This window comes from Apostichopus japonicus, chromosome 10 (genome assembly GCF_037975245.1).
Source record: "Apostichopus japonicus isolate 1M-3 chromosome 10, ASM3797524v1, whole genome shotgun sequence".
Classification (NCBI taxonomy): domain Eukaryota; kingdom Metazoa; phylum Echinodermata; class Holothuroidea; order Aspidochirotida; family Stichopodidae; genus Apostichopus; species Apostichopus japonicus.
In genome coordinates, this window is record NC_092570.1 from 9083157 (window position 1) to 9105433 (window position 22277).

Below are 22277 nucleotides of genomic sequence, written 5' to 3' on the forward strand. Positions count from 1 at the left end.
ACTCCCATTGACAGGGTCCTACATGGTTGATATTTTGGGAGTAGTTGTGAATGGGGTAAGGGATCGTTTCCGAACATAATGGTCATGTGATCGAAAGTCAACAAAGGTCAATTAGTGGTCGAAAACTAGTATTTTTGCAATAACTTGAGAACAAAAGTCGACTCTGTTATCGAGGACTGCCCAAACTTGATCGTTTTGGAAATAATGCATGTAGAAAATGGATAAATATTTGGGATTAGGCAGCTGTGCTAAATACCTGTGATCATGAGGACTCTTCAAGCCGAGTTTTTCCTTCTCCGTCCGGTCCATACCATTGAATAGTAAATAAAAGATATGAAAATTCCTCTCTCCTTCTGCCTGCTGGGTAACTCTAGACTTCTCGAGTAGATATTCTGAAATACGTGCTGGAGTAACGAAAAAATATATGACAGATTTACCGGAAAAATGCAAAGAACCATTTTGAAAAGTAACAATAGCCCATCTTTCACATACAGAACCTAGAAGATTGACGCACACACTGCAAAAAGGGAAAATCTTAAATATTGAAACATGAGCAAATAAATAAAATTTATGTTAAGACACTTCCAGATTAAAATTCATGACAAACATGCTCTACATGCTTATATTGATGACAAGAGCAAGGTCTTGGGTCTTCTGGAAGTGATAGAAGATGTAAATATCACAAGCAATGAGATTAGCAGCGATACCAACCAATTACGATGGATGTAACAATCACTAACTAATCTCCCTTGGTATCTCATCCTCATCCCACCCTCATCCTCATCTCACCCTCATCCCACCCTCATCCTCATCCCACCCTACAGCTCACAATCCCACCCTATCTGTCTGCCTACCTCTCCTCCATTCCAACCTTTCTATTCCTCGTTACACCTTTTGCCCATCCCACAGTGTCTTCCACAACATTCACCAAACCCCAACTAACAGCAAAGACCAGCAGGAAAAAATACTACTGTACCTCCAGCTACTGCTCCAGTCTCCGACAGCAAAAGCTCAATGAATTTTCCAAAACGGCTTGAGTTGTCATTCATGATAGTTTGAGCATTTCCAAAGACTTCGAGGAGAGGGTTCACCTGTAAATAAGATCAAGTGAAAGATATACAGTATATTTAGCTTATGATACATACTGTATAATATATCATACCATATTATACAATATATACTACATATTATGTGTGCTGCATGATATAGCTTATATACAAGCTTAAATTAGTGTGCATGGCAAAAGATAATATTCCCTACATTATCTATATGGCATAAACTATGTACTGTGTATGGTATACTACAGTATACATAGTTATATAGTATGGCATATATATATACATATATATATATATATATATATATACATATATATATATATATATATATATATATATATATATATATATATATATATATATATATATATATACATATATATATATATATATATATATATTTAATTGTAGAATATGAGACTTCAACAAGCAAAGTAAGAAATTATACAAAGTTGTATGTTCCAATATTTCGCCGGTTAAGGCTTTATCAAGGAATGAGATGCAAACTACCGACTCAGTGTATATAAGTAAACACTTTACAACCAATTCCCCTGAGCTGAAACGCACCAGCGAACAAACTGTATTCGGAGCACACAGATGGACCGGCAAAAGGCGAAAAAATTAAATATCCAATTGACGTCCAGCACAGCCGTTCATTAAGTTATTACTGGCTTTAATGGTAAGGGCTTCGATTATTTTTCTTTCACTGGTATTGGGTAGGTTCTGATGTAGGATTTGCCAATTGATGTTTTCACCAGATTTCGGATTTATATTGTGAGTTTGTAAATGCGTCATTTATACGTCATTTACATTACAGTGTGTCTTGTTTACATACATTCTGTATAGTCTTTGAACTTATGTCTGACTGGCTAGCTATTGAAATATCTTTATTTTTACCTGCTGAATCTTCTCATTCATGTCACATTCATAACTGCTGGCTCGAGATAACAGATGCTGAACAAAGTATTTTGCCGTCTCCGTTTTGCCGGCGCCGCTCTCTCCACTGATGATACAACACTGTGATTTCCTCTCGCAGACGTAGGCCTGAAAGGCCTTGTCAGCCACAGCAAATACATGAGGGCTCGCACTTGCTCTGTCCGTGATGTTGTTGTACACTTTCGATACCCTCCGGGAGTACATGGGCAACGACTTAAATGGATTGACAGCGATCAGAATGTCACCTACGTAAGTCTACCGATGAGAAAAAATCAATCAATTAATGCGGCTATTAACGCAACATCAGGGACTTCAATGCAGTATTTCCACACTTAGGCCTTTGTCATCACTAGAGCTGTCTTTTGTTATGTTTCAGAGACATCAAAGATAAGAAATGTTCATATACGCATGCAGAAAACATCAAGAAAAACATGGCTTATATAGATATATATTTACATATATATATTATTTTTATTAACCCCCGTAGTTGCTAGAAGACAACCTCCCAGCCTACGTAACATCCTTGTTAGGAGTTGTTTACCCTCCACCGACACTCCCCAACCCAGGGGAATATTAAATGTGGTAAACCCCGGTGTAAGGTCTGTCATCATATGAAAACGGACCCTGACATTCATCTCTCTCCCTCAGGGGTGTGTTTACATCTAGGCCCGTACAACTGTGGCACTCCCTTTGTGATATAGGCCTATCTTATCACTTGTGTTCTCTGTCCTGATATACAATACATTGGCCAAACCTCCACTCCCTTTCGTTTACGACTAAATAATCACAAAAGCACAATCAAATTCAACAAAACCAGTTATCTAGTGGCTGAACATTTTAATCTTCCACAACACAATATCGACTGTCTTAAGTTTCCCATAATCCTAGGTAATTTGTCTGACCATAATAAAAGAAACTTAAAGGAAGTCGAATTGATCCTTTAAGTATGTTCACACTGTCATGGTCTTAATATGGATATGGCTTTTCTTTCCGGGTTCAAGCACTTTGAGCAGTCTGGGGCTTACGGTAGAGTGATTTCAATCACTCTTTTTACACCTGACGAAGGACCAGGGTGTCCGAAAATTTGTGTAGCGTGTAGTTATATCTATTCTATTCTAAATATAATGTTGGATTTAAAGGCATTACATGCTGTCCTTATCTTTTCTAATATTATTTCTATCCAACACGTGGAACATTTCATCATGCGTATATATATAAAGTATCTCTTTCGAGATCCGGCTTTAGGAATCACAAATGATTTTCGAGTTGGTTAGCATCATGTTTGATCTCTAGAGTAAGGCAAAATATGTCACCAAAACAGAATTAGTATTCGATACAGTTCGATACAGGTGACAAACGCCTACAGTGGAATTACGACCTTCCTTACCGGTATAGAACCTCTGGACATACAATCAGCGTCCATGGCTTAGTTGGTTAGGGTGTCCGCGTACAAAGCGGGAGGCCCGGGTTCGAATCCCGGTGGAGGCTGGAAGTTTTTTCACTGTTCTTGATTTTCCAACTCATTACGATTTTCATATATATATATATATATATATATATGTACATATATATATATATATATATATAGGTAATGAATTACAACGAGACAATGATGGAATAACTGACAACAATGATATCAACTTACATAAACCAAGTCTTTGCTGTATCGCAGCATTATCTCCTGTAGGAGAATATTCTCTGTCAGTTCTGGTAGAGCTGATAAATTGTCTGAGGCGGTTGGATTTGGTAAATAGGTAGCATCATCTTCATTCACAATGCGCAAACTCGCTTGATAATCTCTACACCGTTCAACCAAGGGAAAAGCATCTTCACTACCATCAGGGGGCAGTCTAGTTTCAGATTCATACTGGGCCTCTGTTTTGGCCATTGATAATTTTGAAATTCTGGAGAAATAAATCAACAAGATATCTCAGTGATGATTCCATAACAGCTGCGAGTAACATGATATTTCAGGTAGTGCTATAGCTATGATAATTCCATAGCAGCCGTAACATGATATATCAGTCAATTCTATAGCTGTGATGATTACTTAACAGCTGTGAGAAACATGATGTATCAGCCAATTCTATAGCTGTGATGATTTCATAACAGCTGTTACATGATGTATCAGTCAATTCCATAGCTGTGATGATTCCATAACAGCTGTGAGAAACATGATGTATCAACCAATTCTATAGCTGTGATGATTACTTAACAGCTGTGAGAAACATGATATGTCTGTCAATTCTATAGCTGTGATGATTCCATAACAGCTGTGAGTAACATGATATGTCTGTCAATTCTATAGCTGTGATGATTCCATAACAGCTGTGAGTAACATGATATATTAATCAATTATATAGCTGTGATGATTCCATAACAGCTGTGAGTAACATGATATGTCTGTCAATTCTATAGCTGTGATGATTCCATAACAGCTGTGAGTAACATGATATATCAATCAATTATATAGCTGTGATGATTCCATAACAGCTGTGAGTAACATGATGTATCAGCCAACTCTATAGCTGTGATGATTTCATAACAGCTGTAACATGATGTATCAGTCAATTCTAAAGCTGTGATGATTCCATAGCAGCTGTGAGTAACATGATATGTCTGTCAATTCTATAGCTGTGATGATTCCATAACAGCTGTGAGTAACATGATATATCAATCAATTATATAGCTGTGATGATTCCATAACAGCTGTGAGTAACATGATGTATCAGCCAACTCTATAGCTGTGATGATTTCATAACAGCTGTAACATGATGTATCAGTCAATTCTAAAGCTGTGATGATTCCATAACAGCTGTGAGAAACATGATGTATCAGCCATTGCAACTCTATAGCTGTGATGATTCCATAACAGCTGTGACTAACATGATGTATCAGCCATTGCAACTCTATAGCTGTGATGATTTCATAACAGCTGTTATTAACATGATATGTCAGTCAATTCCTTAGCTGTGATGATTCCATAACAGCTGTGACAAACATGATATGTTAGTCAATTCTATAGCTGTGATGATTCCATTACAGCTGTGACTAACATGATGTATCAGCCATTGCAACTATATAGCTGTGATGATTTCATAACAGCTGTTATTAACATGATATGTCAGTCAATTCCTTAGCTGTTATGATTCCATAACAGCTGTGACAAACATGATATGTTAGTCAATTCTATAGCTGTGATGATTCCATTACAGCTGTGACTAACATGATGTATCAGCCATTGCAACTCTATAGCTGTGATGATCTCATAACAGCTGTGAGTAACATGATATGTCAATCAATTCTATAGCTGTGATGATTCCATAACAGCTGTAACATGATGTATCAATCAATTCTATAGCTGTGATGATTCCATAACAGCTGTAACATGATATATCAATCAATTATATAGCTGCGATGATTCCATAACAGCTGTGAGTAACATGACTTGTCAGGCAGTGCTAAAGCTGTGATGATTCCATAACAGCTGTAACATGATTAGACAGTCAGTTCTGCAGCCATGAAAGGAAAAGCAGGGGAAAGGTGGGCAAAGCAGGGGGGGAAAGAGGGTTTGTTATGTTTAGTATCAGCACAAATTCTAACATTGGGGGCATTACTTGATACACCAGCCTCAGGACTCTGCAGGCAGATACACAATACATCCCACAAACTCAATTCTTCATCTCAATAATCTTGTCTGCGCAGAATATCAATACTTACTTTCGATACAGAGTCTCTGTAGGTACATCTTCTGGACTGCCAGGAAAGAACTCCTCTATCAGTTCGGAAGCATGCTTACTGGGGTCAAAGGTTAAAGCTGCTGTCTTGACCATTTCTTCAATAAGATCAGTGGCAGCTACATCTGTCATGTTAGAGTAAGACAATGTAAAATAAATAATGTTGTACAGAAGTTGTGGTCACATTATTATGTATTATCTCATGATACCTTTACTTAACCCTAATCTGATTTGATTAGATAGGAAATGTCTCATTTTCTGACATTGTGCGCAGGGAGTCTAGGAAGGAATAATTTAATGATTCGATAAAAACCAATTTGCAATAAAGAGAGTAAGGGATCAGTGCTTACCAGCAGGAGTCATACGGGTGAGATTTCTAACGTCCGGGTTGGCATTTAGAGATAGCAAAAACTTGACCATATCTGTGTGTCCAAACTTGGCGGCTAGATGAAGTGGGGTAGACCCACTATCATCCTTCAATTGCAAACTTGCACCATTCCTCATTAAGAGTTTCGCCACTTCCAAATAATTGTTAGCTGCTGCAATGTGAAGCTAGAGATAAAGTAATGATATTTTCAAATGGCAATCGTCCTTGCTCAGAGTTTGGTCACATCCAGATTATTTGCTATTTATTGCCAAGGGAAGTTGGCGAAAGAAAAATTGTGCTTCTAAACTAGCACCGTGAAAAATGCTTTGCTAAGAGTTTGGTATATACATGGGGAGTAAGTTTATTACTTACAACAATGTGAAGCTAACGAAAGGGGAAAAAGGGTAACTACTCTGAAGTAGAACAATGCCTTACTAAGAGCTAGCTACATCCCAGTATTAAATTGTTGTCTGCTGCAATGTGAAGCTAATAGAACAAGTATAGTATGCTTTCATTTGAGTTTGTTTAAAGAAGAGTGAAAGTCTGATGTATGGAAGCAGGTCACTTCCCCCAACAACCATTTCGCCCAACTGCCATTTTGCCCAACCAGCCTGGTCATTTTGCCCAACCAGCCTGGTCATTTGGTGTTGGGCGAAGTGACCAGAAAGCTGATGTATCATTGCCGATACAGCACAATTTATTAGATATCTGGTTGCTTTTGAGAATTTAAAAAGTCATAAAGCTAATAGGTTTTAGTGATTCCTCTTCATATTTTCATATGAGGAGGTGTATACTGTGCACACAAGGTTCTTGCACTTAATGAGGTGGATTCACATGCAACTGACAAGTTTATATAGTGCTTTGCTGTTGGAGTTATTGTGTTTACAATGTTTTCATGTCTTGACCTCTGTTTGAACCTTAATGGACCCTTGACCTCCATAGAGACATCAGGATACTTGTACTCAATTGGGTGAATCTACACATAAAGTATGATGCTCTTTCTGAGCTTTTCTCTTGAAGTTATCATGTTTACAAAAATTCCAGACTTTCACCTCTTTTGACCTCAAATAACCTTTGACTTGCAAATCTTAATTTACATACCAAGTATGCAGTTCATCCAGTTTGCTTTGGCATTTATTGTGCTAAAATTTTTCCAGACTTTGACCTCTGTTGATCTCAAACGACCTTTGACCTCCCATCATAATAACATATATACAAAACTGATGAAATAATTCTTGAGATTTCTTGTTTCTTTGAAAAATGTTGTAATAATACTCCTCTGTGTAAAAAATATGTAGGTAAGAGCAGACAAGACCAGAAAGCCAGAAGGCTTTTAATTCCTTACCTTAAAAGTTTACACACATTTGCCTGATTGGCAACGGATGAAATGTAACCAAATTGTAAATTACAAGTTATAAAAGTTCAGAGTGTTTCCACTCTCTTTTCAGTTATAGCTGTATATGCCACACTTGTGGACACCAACCAATCAATATCTGATTAGTTTTGCCAAATATACATGGATTACCAAAGTTTTCTAATATCCAGCATGACAAGTCTTCATGTGTGGAGGTATCACATATGTTATGTTCTTGACCAATTTAGCAAACAAATTAAATCAGCCACCAACAACTCCACTTTACTGATAGAAAAAAGTCAAATAAGTTCAGAACCTCTGACAAATGTCTCAGACCAGCCTTTTTAAAGATAACCTTGACGTTTTCAATTCAAACTGAGCTGCTGAGAAGGAAGTGTGTTTAAGTCCCCTAATACAACAGGATCTATTGTCTAAAACAAACACCATAGTTATGCGCGAAATGAAGAAAAGATATCGTGGAGTGTTAGCTCAGTGGTTAATGCCGGTGCCTTTCAATCATATGGTCCCCAGTTCGAGTCACTCCAAGATTAATGAATGTCGTCCAGTTACAGAGTTGTTGACAATTGACAATTCATAATCATGAACGTTAAATATCGATCATAGAGACTGACTTCGGTCAGCTTGCGGCTTTGATAAGCCAATGATGGCTTCTTCGCGAGTTCTAAAATACATACATACTTATCAAGGTCTAATTTTTATGTAGTACTCAAGAATATATATCAGACTTTTGTACAAAAATGTTATATGTCTACTCGTCTCAAAATGATCTTTGACTTTCACCAAACGTCAATACCAGACAGGTACAGTGAGAGGGGAGCACAGCGGTAAATAATAATAACAACAAAATAAATACAGTTTAGACATTGCAAAACAAGGAAGCTACACCACAAATTTAGAAACAAGGTCAAATATTTGAGGACACTGCTTACCAGAGTAACCTGTTCATCGTTTGCAGCATTGACACTACCACCCTGTTGTATAAAATCCTGGACTTCCGCCTGCATCAACAGGGCATCGCTTTCTTTGATACCTCGAATAGATGCAGCGTCGTAACCTACAATAAAGCAAGTTATATTAGCTTATCTATCTTTATGGCTTAAGGGATGGGTTGAGTGGGTGAGGGGGGGGGGCAGGGGAGGCCAGGCACAACAAAGTGCACTTTATACTTTATGTATGTTTCTACTTTAAATACATCTTGGACAGTTGTATCTATTTACCGGTCAGAGAAGGAGTTATAATAGGTAAGACTGAAAACTGAAGAATATGATGTAACTTAACTAGTCAAATGGTTTTCTCTTGATGAAATGATCTTTTAAATGCAAAGAGAATAATAACCCAATCAGCATCCATCTTTCTTAGTCTTTTGTTTTGTTTGTATCCTTGCCTGCCTGCTGAAGCTTTGCTATTGTTTAGGCTTCAATATTGCTGCTGTTTATTATTCAAAATAACACTACTAACGTGTAAAACTATTAGTATAAGTCCAAATCACATGGTAGGTTCCATTCCCAATTACACGGTAGGTTCCATTCCCAGTACCACCGTTGGTGCTCATCCAACACGGTTGGTGCTAACCCAACACGGTTGGTGTCAGTCTCAGTAACACAATTGATACCCTGTCCCAATAAATAATAGTGGTACTCGTTCAGATAACATTGGTTCCAGCCTCACACCAATCTTGGTAAAAGTCCCGACAACAGTTGGTTCAGTGCAGTAAACCATGTCGGTTTTAGCCTAACTTTTCAGTGTCAAAACAATCAGCTTTTGTGTGATCACACAAAATGTTGTTTTATAAATTTCTCTCCACCGAACATAATTCAAAAGTCCTGCCCGCAGTCAGTGGTGCAGCGACGACCATGTTTGGGTAGGTTGCTACCCCCACCCCAACCCCCCCCGCAATGAGATCCCTGCATATTATTGTGGTCTCTAAAGACTCCCTCCGTAATGCAAATAAATCATGAAGCTAAGCCTTTGTGATACATCTGTTGTTAATAGTTGCACCTTAACTACCTCTTACATCCAAGCTGTGGTAAACACTTGCAGACTGTGTACAGCATAAAGAAGAGATCAGTACTTTAAGCTTAACATTAACATGCCTGCCTCATTTTGCTTCTGCACTGGGTGCATGAGAAACATTCTTTCGCTGTATCCAATTATGTTTGTTCTTTCTATTGGCTGTTCTTTTTTTTCGTGTGTTAAGAATGAAACAGACTTACCACTCTCATTCATAAACTGCTCAATCACTGTGTAGGTATCACTGTATTTGGTGCATAGGTCCATGGGAAGGTTACCGTCCACATCGAGACATGTCACAACAGCATTATTCTGAAACAACACAATCAAGACCGCCGTATAATCACTGACTCGAGACCAAAATAGGTCGGCGATTATTATAGCTATCCTCTCTTAAATTAATTCTGACACGGTTAAGGGTCTTTATAGTATCACGCAGCAATATTCCGAGGGTCTCACATCCTGAATGTGCTCACCAAAAACCGACAGTTTTCATTTAATTTCCTTTGGACTTGGTGTGTCATGATGACAGCAATACACGCTCAAAGGGTTATATCAAAGTAATTACCAGAGACATTTACATTATAATGCCATAAATAATAACAACAACAACAAAAACCTATCATAATTAACCATTTAAGCCTTAATTGGGACCTCACTTTTTCAATCCCCCCCAAAAATGTACAACAATAATGTCTTAATTTTAGTGCACAATCAACATTTAAACAATTATTAATTTAAACAAGGCATTATGAAACGATATGCTACAAAGGATGAATGAAAATTTAAGAGACGATTTTTGGAGAAACAGTACATAGCCATAGTATAAAAAAAACACCCAAATAGTAAATATTTAGCTAAGAACATATGCTCTCCATCAGACAACTTCTAGCTACTTATATCTAATCTAATTTTATGTGATAGATTCATGGATTGAGGTATGGTGTTACTACTTACCTCTAAGAGTAACTGAACTATTTCAACAGATTCACAAGCAGAGGCTGTATGTAAGGGAGTCCACATATCATCGTCAACTACATTAATGTCCGCATTTCTTTGGACTAATATCGAAGCCACTGTAACATTGTCTTCCATACAACACTACAAAACAGAAAGGAAATAAGTAAGCTGTAAAAAGTATTGTGGGTACATGCTGTATATGGACTAACACCTGCATGATAAACAATGGTGGAGCGTCCATACAGTCAGGAGAGGCGAATGCCCCCCCTGACGGACACAAATGGACTGCTGGCGCCCTTTTCAGCTTTTTACCACTTTTTACTTATTCGCGATTATTGACTTTTTTATTGCGCCCTCAACTACCATATGGACATTTGTCACATTTTGTTGGTGTAATTTTCTGACAAAATGCTCTAACAGCCATTTATTCTTCGTTTATCTGCAAATTAGCAAGGCCCAGAAAGGGTCATTTCCGATCTAGGGAGTATCTTTACTCAAAAAATTTCTGTATGCTCCGCGCCAATCTGTGGTGGCGCTTCGCTTAGATCAGGGTTGTCCAACCTTTTGCAGAGGAGGGCCACATGGAATGATTATGATGAGGGGCCGCATGAACCCTACGCTCGATTTTTGATTTTTTGCCCGAAGCACAAGGCAACAAAATGTGAGCACTGCGCGCGGAGCGCACTGATTTATTTTCCTTACTGATAAAACAGATGAATAAAGTTCAGCCGCCCCCCCCCTCCACTGAGAGAGTGTCACACAAACTGACCAGTATGCAGTTTTTTGGACCCAGAAGGTTCGTGTGACTGATTATATAAATCAATAAATCTGCTCACTAAAATTTCGCACAGTAGAGCATCCCTGGCGGGCCGGACGCAACCCTGCGGGGGGCCGGACTGTGGCCCGCGGGCCATAGGTTGGACAACCCTGGCTTAGATAGTGTCGAAAGCGCCCCTACCATCCATTCTCGCCCCCCTGACCAATACCCCTAGCTCCGCCACTGATGATAAACCTGGTTAAATGGAAGTATTGTTTAATACATATAAAGCACATGGAGGCATAGCTACATCAACAGTAGTATACTGTGTACGGAATGATGGCACAAATACATCAGAAGCATGGTATGGTGGCAAAGTTTCCTCAGCATCATAGATTCAAACTATATCTAAGTAAACAGTATGGAAGGGTGGCATAGATATTTTATATACTTGTATGGAGGTATAGCTAAATGAACAGTACCCAATGAAGGCACATCTTTATTATCAAGAGTATGGAATAGAGGCATATCTACATTTACAGAATGGAATGACATTGTACCTACATCAACAGTATGGAATGAAGGTATAAGTACATCAAAAGCTACATCAACAGTATTGAATCACATGATAAATACATCAGCAACATGGAATGGAGGCACAGACATTTTGAATTATGGAATGGAAGCAAAAGTTCTTCAACAATATAAAATTACAACAGCTTCATCAACATTATACAATCACAACAGCTACATCAAGTTTGAAATCACAACAGCTTCATCAACATTATGAAATCACAACTGCTATGAAATCACAACAGCTATGAAGTTACAACAGCTATATCAACAGTTTGAAATCACAACAGCTTCATCAACAGTATGAAATTACAACAGCTTCATCAACATTATACAATCACAACAGCATCATCAACAGTATGGAATCATCATAGCTATAATACAAACATCAACAATATGAAATCATCATAGCTATGAACATCAACAGTATGAAATCACAGCAGCTACATCAAGTTTGAAATCACAACAGCTTCATCAGCAGTATGAAATCACAACAGCTTCATCAACATTATGAAATCACAACTGCTATGAAGTTACAACAGCTATATCAACAGTTTGAAATCACAACAGCTTCATCAACAGTATGAAATCACAACACCTTCATCAATATTATGAAATCACAACAGCTGATATAGATATCAACATTATGAACTCACAACTGCTATGTTATCGCAACAGCTTCATCCACAGTATGAAATCACCATAGCTATATCAACAGTATGAAATCATCATAGCTTTGTACATCAAAAGTATGAAATCACAACAGCTACATCAAAAGTATGAAATCACAACAGCTACATCAACAGTTTGAAATCACAACAGCTACATCAACAGTATGAAATCACAACAGCTACATCAACAGTTTGAAATCACAACAGCTACATCAACAGTCTGAAATCACAACAGCTACATCAACAGTTTAAAATCACAACAGCTACATCAACAGTTTGAAATCACAACAGCTACATCAAAAGTATGAAATCACAACAGCTACATCAACAGTTTTAAAACACAACAGCTACATCAACAGTATGAAATCACAACAGCTACATCAACAGTTTGAAATCAAAACAGCTACATCAACAGTTTGAAATCACAACAGCTACATCAACAGTATGAAATCACAACAGCTACATCAACAGTTTGAAATCACAACAGCTTGATCAACAGTATGAAATCACAACAGCTTCATCATCAGTATGAAATATGATAAATTATATGAATATATCACAAGCCTTTCTGATAAAAACACCTTCAGTAGTCACGATGATGCGCACCATGTTCATCACCAGAGGTACAATAATATAGCAGAAAGTACCAGGAATACTAGAAGACCAGTAACTATGGTTCCCATGTAACCTGGTTGGTTTCTTTTGAACTAAAATTCTGAGCTAACATGTTATAATTAAACAAGAGCAACTTACGGTTTTGCTTTCGGTTCAACACCGAGATTGAAAAGAGAGAGCACGTGGCTTTACTGTGCTATTTATACCCGATGCCGACGGAATTCCGATACTCGTTAACAAAGAAATGATTACGTAATGCTTAAGGATGCACAAAACCATGGCTAAATAATTAGCATCCAATTAAATAAACACGTAAAGCAATCAATAAAATACTTGAGGGGGTTATCCCCGAACGGGTTGTGACATACATCAACAGTTTGAAATCACAACAGCTTCATCAACAGTATGAAATCACAAAAACTACATCCACAGTATGAAATCACAACAGCTTGATCAACAGTATGAAATCACAACAGCTTCATCATCAGTATGAAATATGATAAATTATATGAATATATCACAAGCCTTTCTGATAAAAACACCTTCAGTAGTCACGATGATGCGCACCATGTTCATCACCAGAGGTACAATAATATAGCAGAAAGTACCAGGAATACTAGAAGACCAGTAACTATGGTTCCCATGTAACCTGTATGCACAAACACACTAACAATCACTGGATGAAAGAAAACATCCTCAGAACTTTGTAAACCAAGTCGTATAATATTGAACAAAATGACACCTGCCGTTCTCTAGACGGTGTAAACACATGAGTATAGAGCGAAAAAACATCACATGTACTGGTGATGAAGTTATTCCAAGCCGGAAGAGACCTGGTATTGCTTACCAAGATAACAAACACAAAAAGACTCACCAAAGACTCATGGTTAAATTTGGTACATACGATAAGATCTATCAGGCTAATAAAGGTAATTCTGAGTGCCCAGTAGAACAAGGAATGATGAACACCAGTCTCAGCTTTCACCTACCTCTGTAAAATAGTGACCAGTGCACATTTCCAAATGTAACTTTGTCTTTTCCTTGAGTAGTACTCTCTTAATGTAATTATATATGTGTGTGTTTATTGACAACAACAATTTTTATTACAAATCATGCTTTTGTGGATGTAATCGATACAGGAACGAGGGGGTAGCTGATTTATTGATGTACATTCTGTTTACGTTTTAAACGTGACCCTGAAAAAGCAAAGACACGCAGAGTTCTTTATACAAAGACCAGCTGGAAAAAAATTGGAGAGTTACCGACCTGATGCAAGATGGAAACTCCGCTGGTGGAGGCAGTATTAGGGTCTGCTCCTTTATCCAGAAGTGATATAACTGTGTAAAATAAATAATAGAGAGGATAATAAAGATAAAGAAGCATGGTATCCCTCTCTTTGTACCTGTCCCCCTCCCCAACCCCCCACCCCCACCCCCATGCTTCCATCACTTTCTGTTAGCTGCCTTTTTCACTAGAACAGCTTCAATCATGACACATACATTCAAGTGGTTGGTTTTTGTTTAGTACTGTTTATTTAAATTTAATTAAAGAACAACGATAAAAACTTACTGGTTTTCGGCATTTTACGAACGACGATACTTCAATGTCTCCCATACACTCTACCTTGCCTACAACAAGTGGTAACATTCTTGCATTTCACCCCCAGCCCCCAGTGACCTGTCACAGGCCATTACACTCACCCTTCCCAATTAAATCAAACAACTTTGGTGGTTGGAAGTACAGTACAGTTTAATCCAACAATAACCAAACTCACTCTATGGAAGTACTAAGAGTCACTTTATGGGGTAATCACTTAAATTTAAATTTTGCTACAAGACTTCTTCACCTGGTTGGAAGGTCAAAGCAAATCAGCCAGTTCAGGACCTGTCAAAGCATAATTTACTAATTTATTGATTATATATATTCTAAATAATTTACTACAGACATCAATGCCTCTTGTAACAGCAGAGCCACCCACCTTTGCACTAATTCTTCTTTGGACTAAGGAAATTTTGAAAATAGCAGAAATAATTGAGCATACTGTAATAGGAGTAACAATACACGAGAGAAAGAAAGCAAGTTTTTATTTGGGCATGGTAGAGGAAGTTCCTCATATTTACCCTTTAAAGGGTGTGAAGTCTTGCGCAAGAAGAAACGTCTAATGCCCGTAATCTGACCTAGTTTCGAATGAGGTGTAACAGAAGTGTTAAACACCACCATCGATCCCAGAAAATACACACACAGCTTGCTACCATCGGTAATTAGACACTAGTGTACAGTCAGTACATACAGCTGGGGTCAATACCCACAGCACAGTATACAAACGATACAGCGATGTACATCTCAGGTCCAGCTTAAGATGACAAGGTATCACGTTTCATTACTCTCTGCATTATGTAGCGACACAAACAAAACGTCACTTGCAAGCAACAGAAAGTTAACTTTTTCAGATGGCCGCACACAGTTTGGGGCGAGTCTTCAATGCCTTTAAACAATATTTTTGTAGTACACGATTGTTCATTTGTTGAAATGTTATTCATCTAATAATATATCAGCCTGGAAGGGAGTTACTTTACCACACTGAGCTGCCACATGCTGCATGTGGGAGGAACCGTATGGCCTATTACATTTACTTCGTGTCGTGTGGCTATCAAATTTACAATTTTAGTCCATTTTGGATTTTGAAAACTGTAGCAATCGTCATTAACCACTACATCAGACGTCACAAGTGTGTTCTGTAGTACTATTGTTATGACTATTGGTTTTAACATGTGTCTGTGAATTCTTTGACAATAGCAACAACTCTGCCCATTATATATTCCCCCCCCCCCCCTTTTCTATTAGTGCTCCAGGTAGTGGCACAGAAACATATGAACCATGTACAGTAGGTGACAGGCCTGTACATTGAATCGAATGATTTTAATTATATAAATAGTTTTTCGAAACCACACACTCCAATATAAGAACAACAATAAAAAAATGAAGAAAAGAAAAAAAAGAGGGCAATTCCCTCGCTTCTTTCATGCAAATGATCATGACGTACAATTTCATGCAAAGCATTATAGGAAATGCATGTCGACAGAAAAGGCAAAAGTGACTGAACAAACATGGCTACCAACACTTTGCATTGTGACGTGATAAGATCCGTGATATGGCCTTAATTGAATATAAACCAGGAAGGCGCAGAATAGATTGCAAAACTCGTAATGGGTATGTGTCAGGTGAGGGATGACACTTTGCAGCTTTAACATTGAAAGTGATTCAAGAGCTCAAGATCTTATAAGCAAAGAATGTGTAAGAGTTAATACATCTGCTTTAAATAACATGCATGCATAATTCATCCAAGTAAAAGCTAAGTAAATCTAATACGAAAAGTCAAAAATAATTCCCCATATTTAAACCATGAGTGTATCACCAACAATAACCCCCATGTTCCATGGTAGTGGCATTTACCATGACATCAAATGAGAACTAGAATGTATCAAAGATTAATGTAACACTCATTCAGGGCTCATGTTCTAATATCAAATCAAGGAACGTGTCTTAGATCAAGGTATCGATTATAGCTTCGTAGCTAGTGGTTTGAAAATCAATAAAAAAGAAAGTAACCACTCTTTATGGAACACCGATCCATTCTCACATCACAGATTTACAAAATGACTGTTTGCCAAAGACACAATATTAAATCAGATAATAGAATATCTCCACTATGGATATGGCTTTTTCTGAGCCGTTGTCCTTCACAGCTTTCGAAGATCTTTGTCATATACTTTAAAGATGTCAGATTTGTGTTCCTGTTAAGGCATCAATATACAGTAGGTTCACACCCTAACGACAGGAAAAAATAAATGCAGTAAGGTATTGAGGGTTAACTGCTGTGAGTACTAAAGATATAACTTAAAAAATGAGGTAAAAGGAATGGCTTTAAAAAAAAATTGCATGAAATAAGCAGTACAGTCACAGACATAACAATCATACAATAGCATTACATGCAAGATGCAAGCAAAGTATACCACACAGAGGTGGATCCAGATTTCTGGACATGTAACTTTTGTTAAAATCAAATCAAATCAAATCAAAAAAAAATATAAAAAATATAAAAAATAACCAACGGATATAAACTAATAGTTCATGCAAGGCACATCAGTTTCTATCTGCTTACCTTATTATATCATTCAATCCATTCTTGAACTGAAGAAAGATGTATACAATGTTAATTCAATCAAAGAATAAATATTTACAAGCATGTGCAGCCGCTGCTATAACTCTAAGGGGGTCTTCCATCAGCTGATAACATCTTAATCTCTCAGAAACTATATAATGTTAATATCAACTCCAGTTTGGAAATTATTCAAGTCCCCAAAACGTTATAACTTCCTCCATGACCTATTATACCGAACACAAAACTCTTCTTTTCTTACAACATACGTACTGCGACCAGTATGGACAATAACCTGGACCTCTATAAATCGGTTGTCCATGAGAATTTGAACTGGATGGGGGTTGTGGGTGGGGGAGAGGGACTAGTTGAGTAGGAGAATCTTGTCCAGTTATGTTCCATACTGACTGTATGGAAATTGTATTAGAACACGACACTGCTGCACTTGTCCTTTAAAAGGAACAATTAACTACAATGGCAATTTTACTACTGCACCTGCTCAACTCAACTGATACATTCAACCAGAATGCAAACAGACTGAATGTTTCCATGCCACTTAGTCTACATGAAAACATTTAAAGTTAATGCATAATACAGAATATGAAGTTCATCCCAGTTTTGCTTTTGAATTTACTGAATTTACTGAATTTAATTTACTGAATTTTCAAACTTTTGTCAGACCTTTTAACCTCTACAGATCCCAATAGGATTCTTTTACTCCCTAGCCTTAATCTCAGGTAAGGGAACCCTTATTCTACATGAATAATGTATGTATCTACCAATGTCTCCAAGTATTAAACATAATGAAAGTTTGACTAATTAATGTTGACTGAGAAGAGCACATACAGTATGAACAGACTCCGTGAAGGAAATTTGAACGGCCGTAATTAACTAAAATTACAGGAGATTTCCATTTGAACATGGGGGGGGGGGGGGCACACTGATGTACAATAGGCAGGAAATCTGTGTAATTAATGAGTGTGGGATCAGCTGACGAGGGGGAATACCTTAGTGTTCACCACAGACTTGTCATGCCCTGATTACAATAAAGTCAGCTAACATCATGCGAGGTAGACAGTTATGACTAAAAGCAGTAACAATAGCACAAAAGATTTGTTGTGTAAATAAATGGTTACACTAAATTTAGTTTGAACCATTACTAGTTTGAACAAGTACTGTACTAGTTTAAACAATTACTTGATTGAACAATATAAAACCATTGGACTGGATCTAACATTGTCATAGTGACATAGAGATTTCCACAATGCAATTGATTTTTATACCTGAACAATTCATGCATAGATACATATGTATGGCTATGGGTAAACCACATAAAAAGACTTGGGTAAAGGGAAAAGTAAATTCATGGCTATCAAACTAAATTCAAATGTAGATGTTGCTCTCTAACTTCTTTGCATTCATTGTTTGACTAAAGGTATTGAAGAGCTTACCACAGCAAGGCTGAACAAACTTTTTTTTAAGCCCGGTCACTTTTATGTATAGGTAATCTTATCCAAGGGCCTTGTCTAGCAGGGCCGACCAGGGCTTGATTGGATATTCTGATCGGTTTGCAAGGTCCATACCAACTGAAGGCCCCACTCATATATATACAAACGTTTTGACAGAACTTTAGCGAACATTTCATAACAAAATTGACCAGATCTAACCCAGTTGAAATCCTTTCTTACCTTCTTTTGTATCGAAACGGAGAACCGCATCTTGGAGTTTCACGGAAAGGTCAAAGTTAACATGCCTGCGTCCCCCACTTTGCCGTGGCCGGGCAGTAGGGCCAGATTTTTTTTCCTCTTTTACAATTTCATAGTAATGCTTCAACTGCTTCTGCCTATGTTCCCTGGCATTCTTGATTTTCTGTGCCCTGCTCGGTTGGTTTGTGCCACTCGTTTCATTAAGATCATCAAACAAGGCTGAACTTTCACTGTTCGCAATCCCTCCTAACAAAAAAACAAAAAAAAACAGAAAGCCAAGCGGTTAAGTGATTCTTCGCCATCATTAAAATGGAGGAGTGTTAGCTAAGTGGTTAACACCGGTGCCTTTCAATTATAAGGTCCCCGGTTCTCCCAGATTAATGTATGTCGTCCAGTTACAGAGTTGTTGACAATTAACAATTCATAATCATGGACGTTAAATATGAATGTAAGAGACTGACTTCGGTCAGCTTGGGGCTTTGATAAGCCATTGAGGCTTCTTCAAGAGTTCCTGCTTGCAGGAGGATCTAAAATACATACATACCAAAAAATACATACATTAAAATGATGTTAAGTCTGTTGCCAGATTTTGTGTGTTCACTAACTAATGAGCACAACATCAATGTAGGGATATATTCATGCATGAACATTAGCCTGAATATATATTCTGGTATAAAACCCCTTAAAATGAAGGTATGACTCAGGTGTGTGGTTTATCTTTCAACAGGTAAGGTAGAAAGCAGTGTTAATATTGACACACTGTCAACCTGTACTTGGTATCTTCAGATCTGCTTCTCAAAGTTCCTGTGTTGGTTACACCATGGAGCTATAAACTCCCAGTTTATAGCTCCATGGTTACACTATGCAAAGCATTTGTAGTGCTGGTTGATGGTAACTTGCGAGGTAACTTGAAAAAATAGTTGCGTGCGCAGGTTTGTGGCTGCACCCTATGGGAAGTCCCCCGGGGGACACTTGGTTGTGGCTGCACTGTGGTGCCCCAGGAGAGATTGATTGAATTGCGCACACTTTGGTGTGTAGGTGTGACAAGTTACCAATGACCAAGGCTAAGTTGTACACGCTATGGTACATTTAGCGCCTTTGAACAATTTCTGTTGATCTTGGCGCAATATAAATGTCTTCTGATTGATTGATTGTAAATTTGAAGAATGTTACAGAATTGATCGTTTCCTACAGCATATCAAGGGTATGATTCTTTTCATATTATATAGCAGGTGTGTCACTCTGGTGTTTTGAAGGCCACAGTTGAAGATCCATTGGCAGGTGTTGGAATACTAAATGTTTGGCCATTTCCTCATGTAGGCAGCGTTGTTAGTTGACGATGCCATTTATGGAGGTTTGTCGAGATTATAGTCATGAACTCATTATTGCTTCTTGGTTAGTGTTGTTGTTGTTGTTGGGAGTTTGGTAGTGATAACGTAGATAACATAGTGCAAGCAAGTCCATGCATTGATTGGCAACAGGCTGGTCATATTTGAGCAAGTCTACCAAAATTCTCATTCAGTTTTCCTATATTTTGAAATATCTTCTGACAACAGCCTGTACTAAGCACTTATAAAGGGCAACTCTGATGGATTAAGGTCAATTGTTCTGTGTCAAAGTAAATCCCCCCCCCCCCAGGCCATTAATATTGAGAATTCAAAGCTCTTAAAGAAATTGTACAAATATCTGTCACTAAGTGTAGCAAAGCACTAATAAGGGCAACTGTAATGGGTTAAGGTCTGGTGTTCTGTGTTAAACTAACTCCCTGAGCCCTTTAATATTGAGAATTCAGAATATTTAAGAATACATATTATGCAGTAATTTCTGACTTAAACCTATACAAATGACATCTTAAAAAGCATCTTGAACTTGTACCAATTAACTATGGTGAGAGCATGGATGTATACCAAGATATTGAGAGCAATGAAATATTACCCTGACATGGTATAAACTTTCAGGAATTATTAATTAGGTTCTTAAAAATACAAATCATTCTCAATTTCATAACAGCAATGTCAATTACTGTAAGGTCTGACCAATGTGCTTTTCTGTACACCATGTCCTTGCACAAAATGTTATGCTAAAACTAAAAGCTTCTTACTGGCCACATCCCTAACTAAGAATAACGGTTACTAGGGATTGAATTCCGCTAGCCTTAAACAACCACTGACTTGAAGCAACTTACAAGTCTCTCTTTGAAACAAAATTATCCAGCTAGTGCTTTAAAGGATTTTAAACTTTTGTCCCTGCTGACCTCAAATGACCTATGACCTTCACAAAGAATCACTGGGCTCTTATACTCATTATAGGAAAGTCATATGCCAATATGACATCTGAAGAAGCTGCCTATCTTATGATGTCACGTTTTAATATTTCCAGATTGCAACCTCTGCTGAACCCAAATGACCTGTACCCTGCAGCAAAGACAATCTGGGTTGTTGTACTCATTATAGAAAAGCCATGTAACAATACATACCAGCCACAGCACTGCAGTTTTCTATCTGGAAATATCCTTATTTACAGTGTTCAAGTTTTGACACCTGGTGACCTTAAATGAACTCTGACCTACATCAAATTGTCTACAAACTATACAATACACTATAGACTATCATACTATGCATATATGAGCTCCATTCATGTCCTGGTTCTGGAGATATAGCACTTTTGATATATTCACATTTTGCCCTCTGCTAACCACGAATGACTTTTTCCCTCCACCACAAATAATAGGGCTCCCTGAACTAATTACAAGAAATCCACATGCCCAATATAAGAACTGCACAGGCAACCTTCCTTGAGATATTTTCTCCTGTTGACCTCAACTGACATTTGACCACTTCCAACAATAATCCCAAACCAATTCTACCTGAGGGGAACTTACATACTAAATATAAAATGTTCTCCAGTTATCCTTCTAAAATTAGAGTAATTACAAGCAAGTGTCACATGCACAGTTGCACACACAAGCCATCGCCATCGCAAAGATTCCGTTTGCCTTCAGCAAAGTATAAAAAAGTGATATTCAAATATATCACTGCTTTTACAACACTTAACTAAGAAAAAAATAGTCAAGAAATAGACAAGTAATACTGTGTACTACATGTGACCATTGGCCTATACTTGTCTTCAACACACAAACATCATGATACATATATAATGTATAACAATCCAAACAAACTGAAAGAATGTATTTATGTGACTGTTTATGACTATGCTACCAACTTACCACTTAGTGCTGTAGAACTAACACTGGAACAGTCCAGTCAACAAGGGTGCAAAACATTAGAATAGGGGAGAGGGGTTAGTTGAACAGCTTAATACCATAGCAACCATAGTAACTGATATCAAATAAC

The 22277-nt window shown here is 37.6% G+C and overlaps 1 protein-coding gene across 5 annotated transcripts in view; it reads right to left on the reverse strand.

Annotated features, from left to right (window-relative positions):
• The window catches only part of LOC139974767 (unconventional myosin-XVI-like), a 94267-nt gene that overhangs the window by 63365 nt on the left and 8625 nt on the right, over positions 1 to 22277 (reverse strand). For 4 of the 5 annotated variants that reach the window (XM_071982174.1, XM_071982175.1, XM_071982176.1 and 1 more), the window contains 11 exons: positions 18907 to 19170; positions 14326 to 14396; positions 10441 to 10584; positions 9687 to 9795; positions 8403 to 8527; positions 6082 to 6283; positions 5715 to 5856; positions 3640 to 3898; positions 1956 to 2249; positions 977 to 1091; positions 257 to 404 (listed from right to left, as the gene is read on the reverse strand). In XM_071982174.1, the coding sequence (XP_071838275.1) occupies positions 257 to 404; positions 977 to 1091; positions 1956 to 2249; positions 3640 to 3898; positions 5715 to 5856; positions 6082 to 6283; positions 8403 to 8527; positions 9687 to 9795; positions 10441 to 10584; positions 14326 to 14396; positions 18907 to 19170 (1873 nt within the window). Of the gene's footprint in view, positions 1 to 256; positions 405 to 976; positions 1092 to 1955; positions 2250 to 3639; positions 3899 to 5714; positions 5857 to 6081; positions 6284 to 8402; positions 8528 to 9686; positions 9796 to 10440; positions 10585 to 14325; positions 14397 to 17221; positions 17251 to 18906; positions 19171 to 22277 lie in introns of those variants that run through there. The other variant, XM_071982177.1, reaches the window with a different exon arrangement.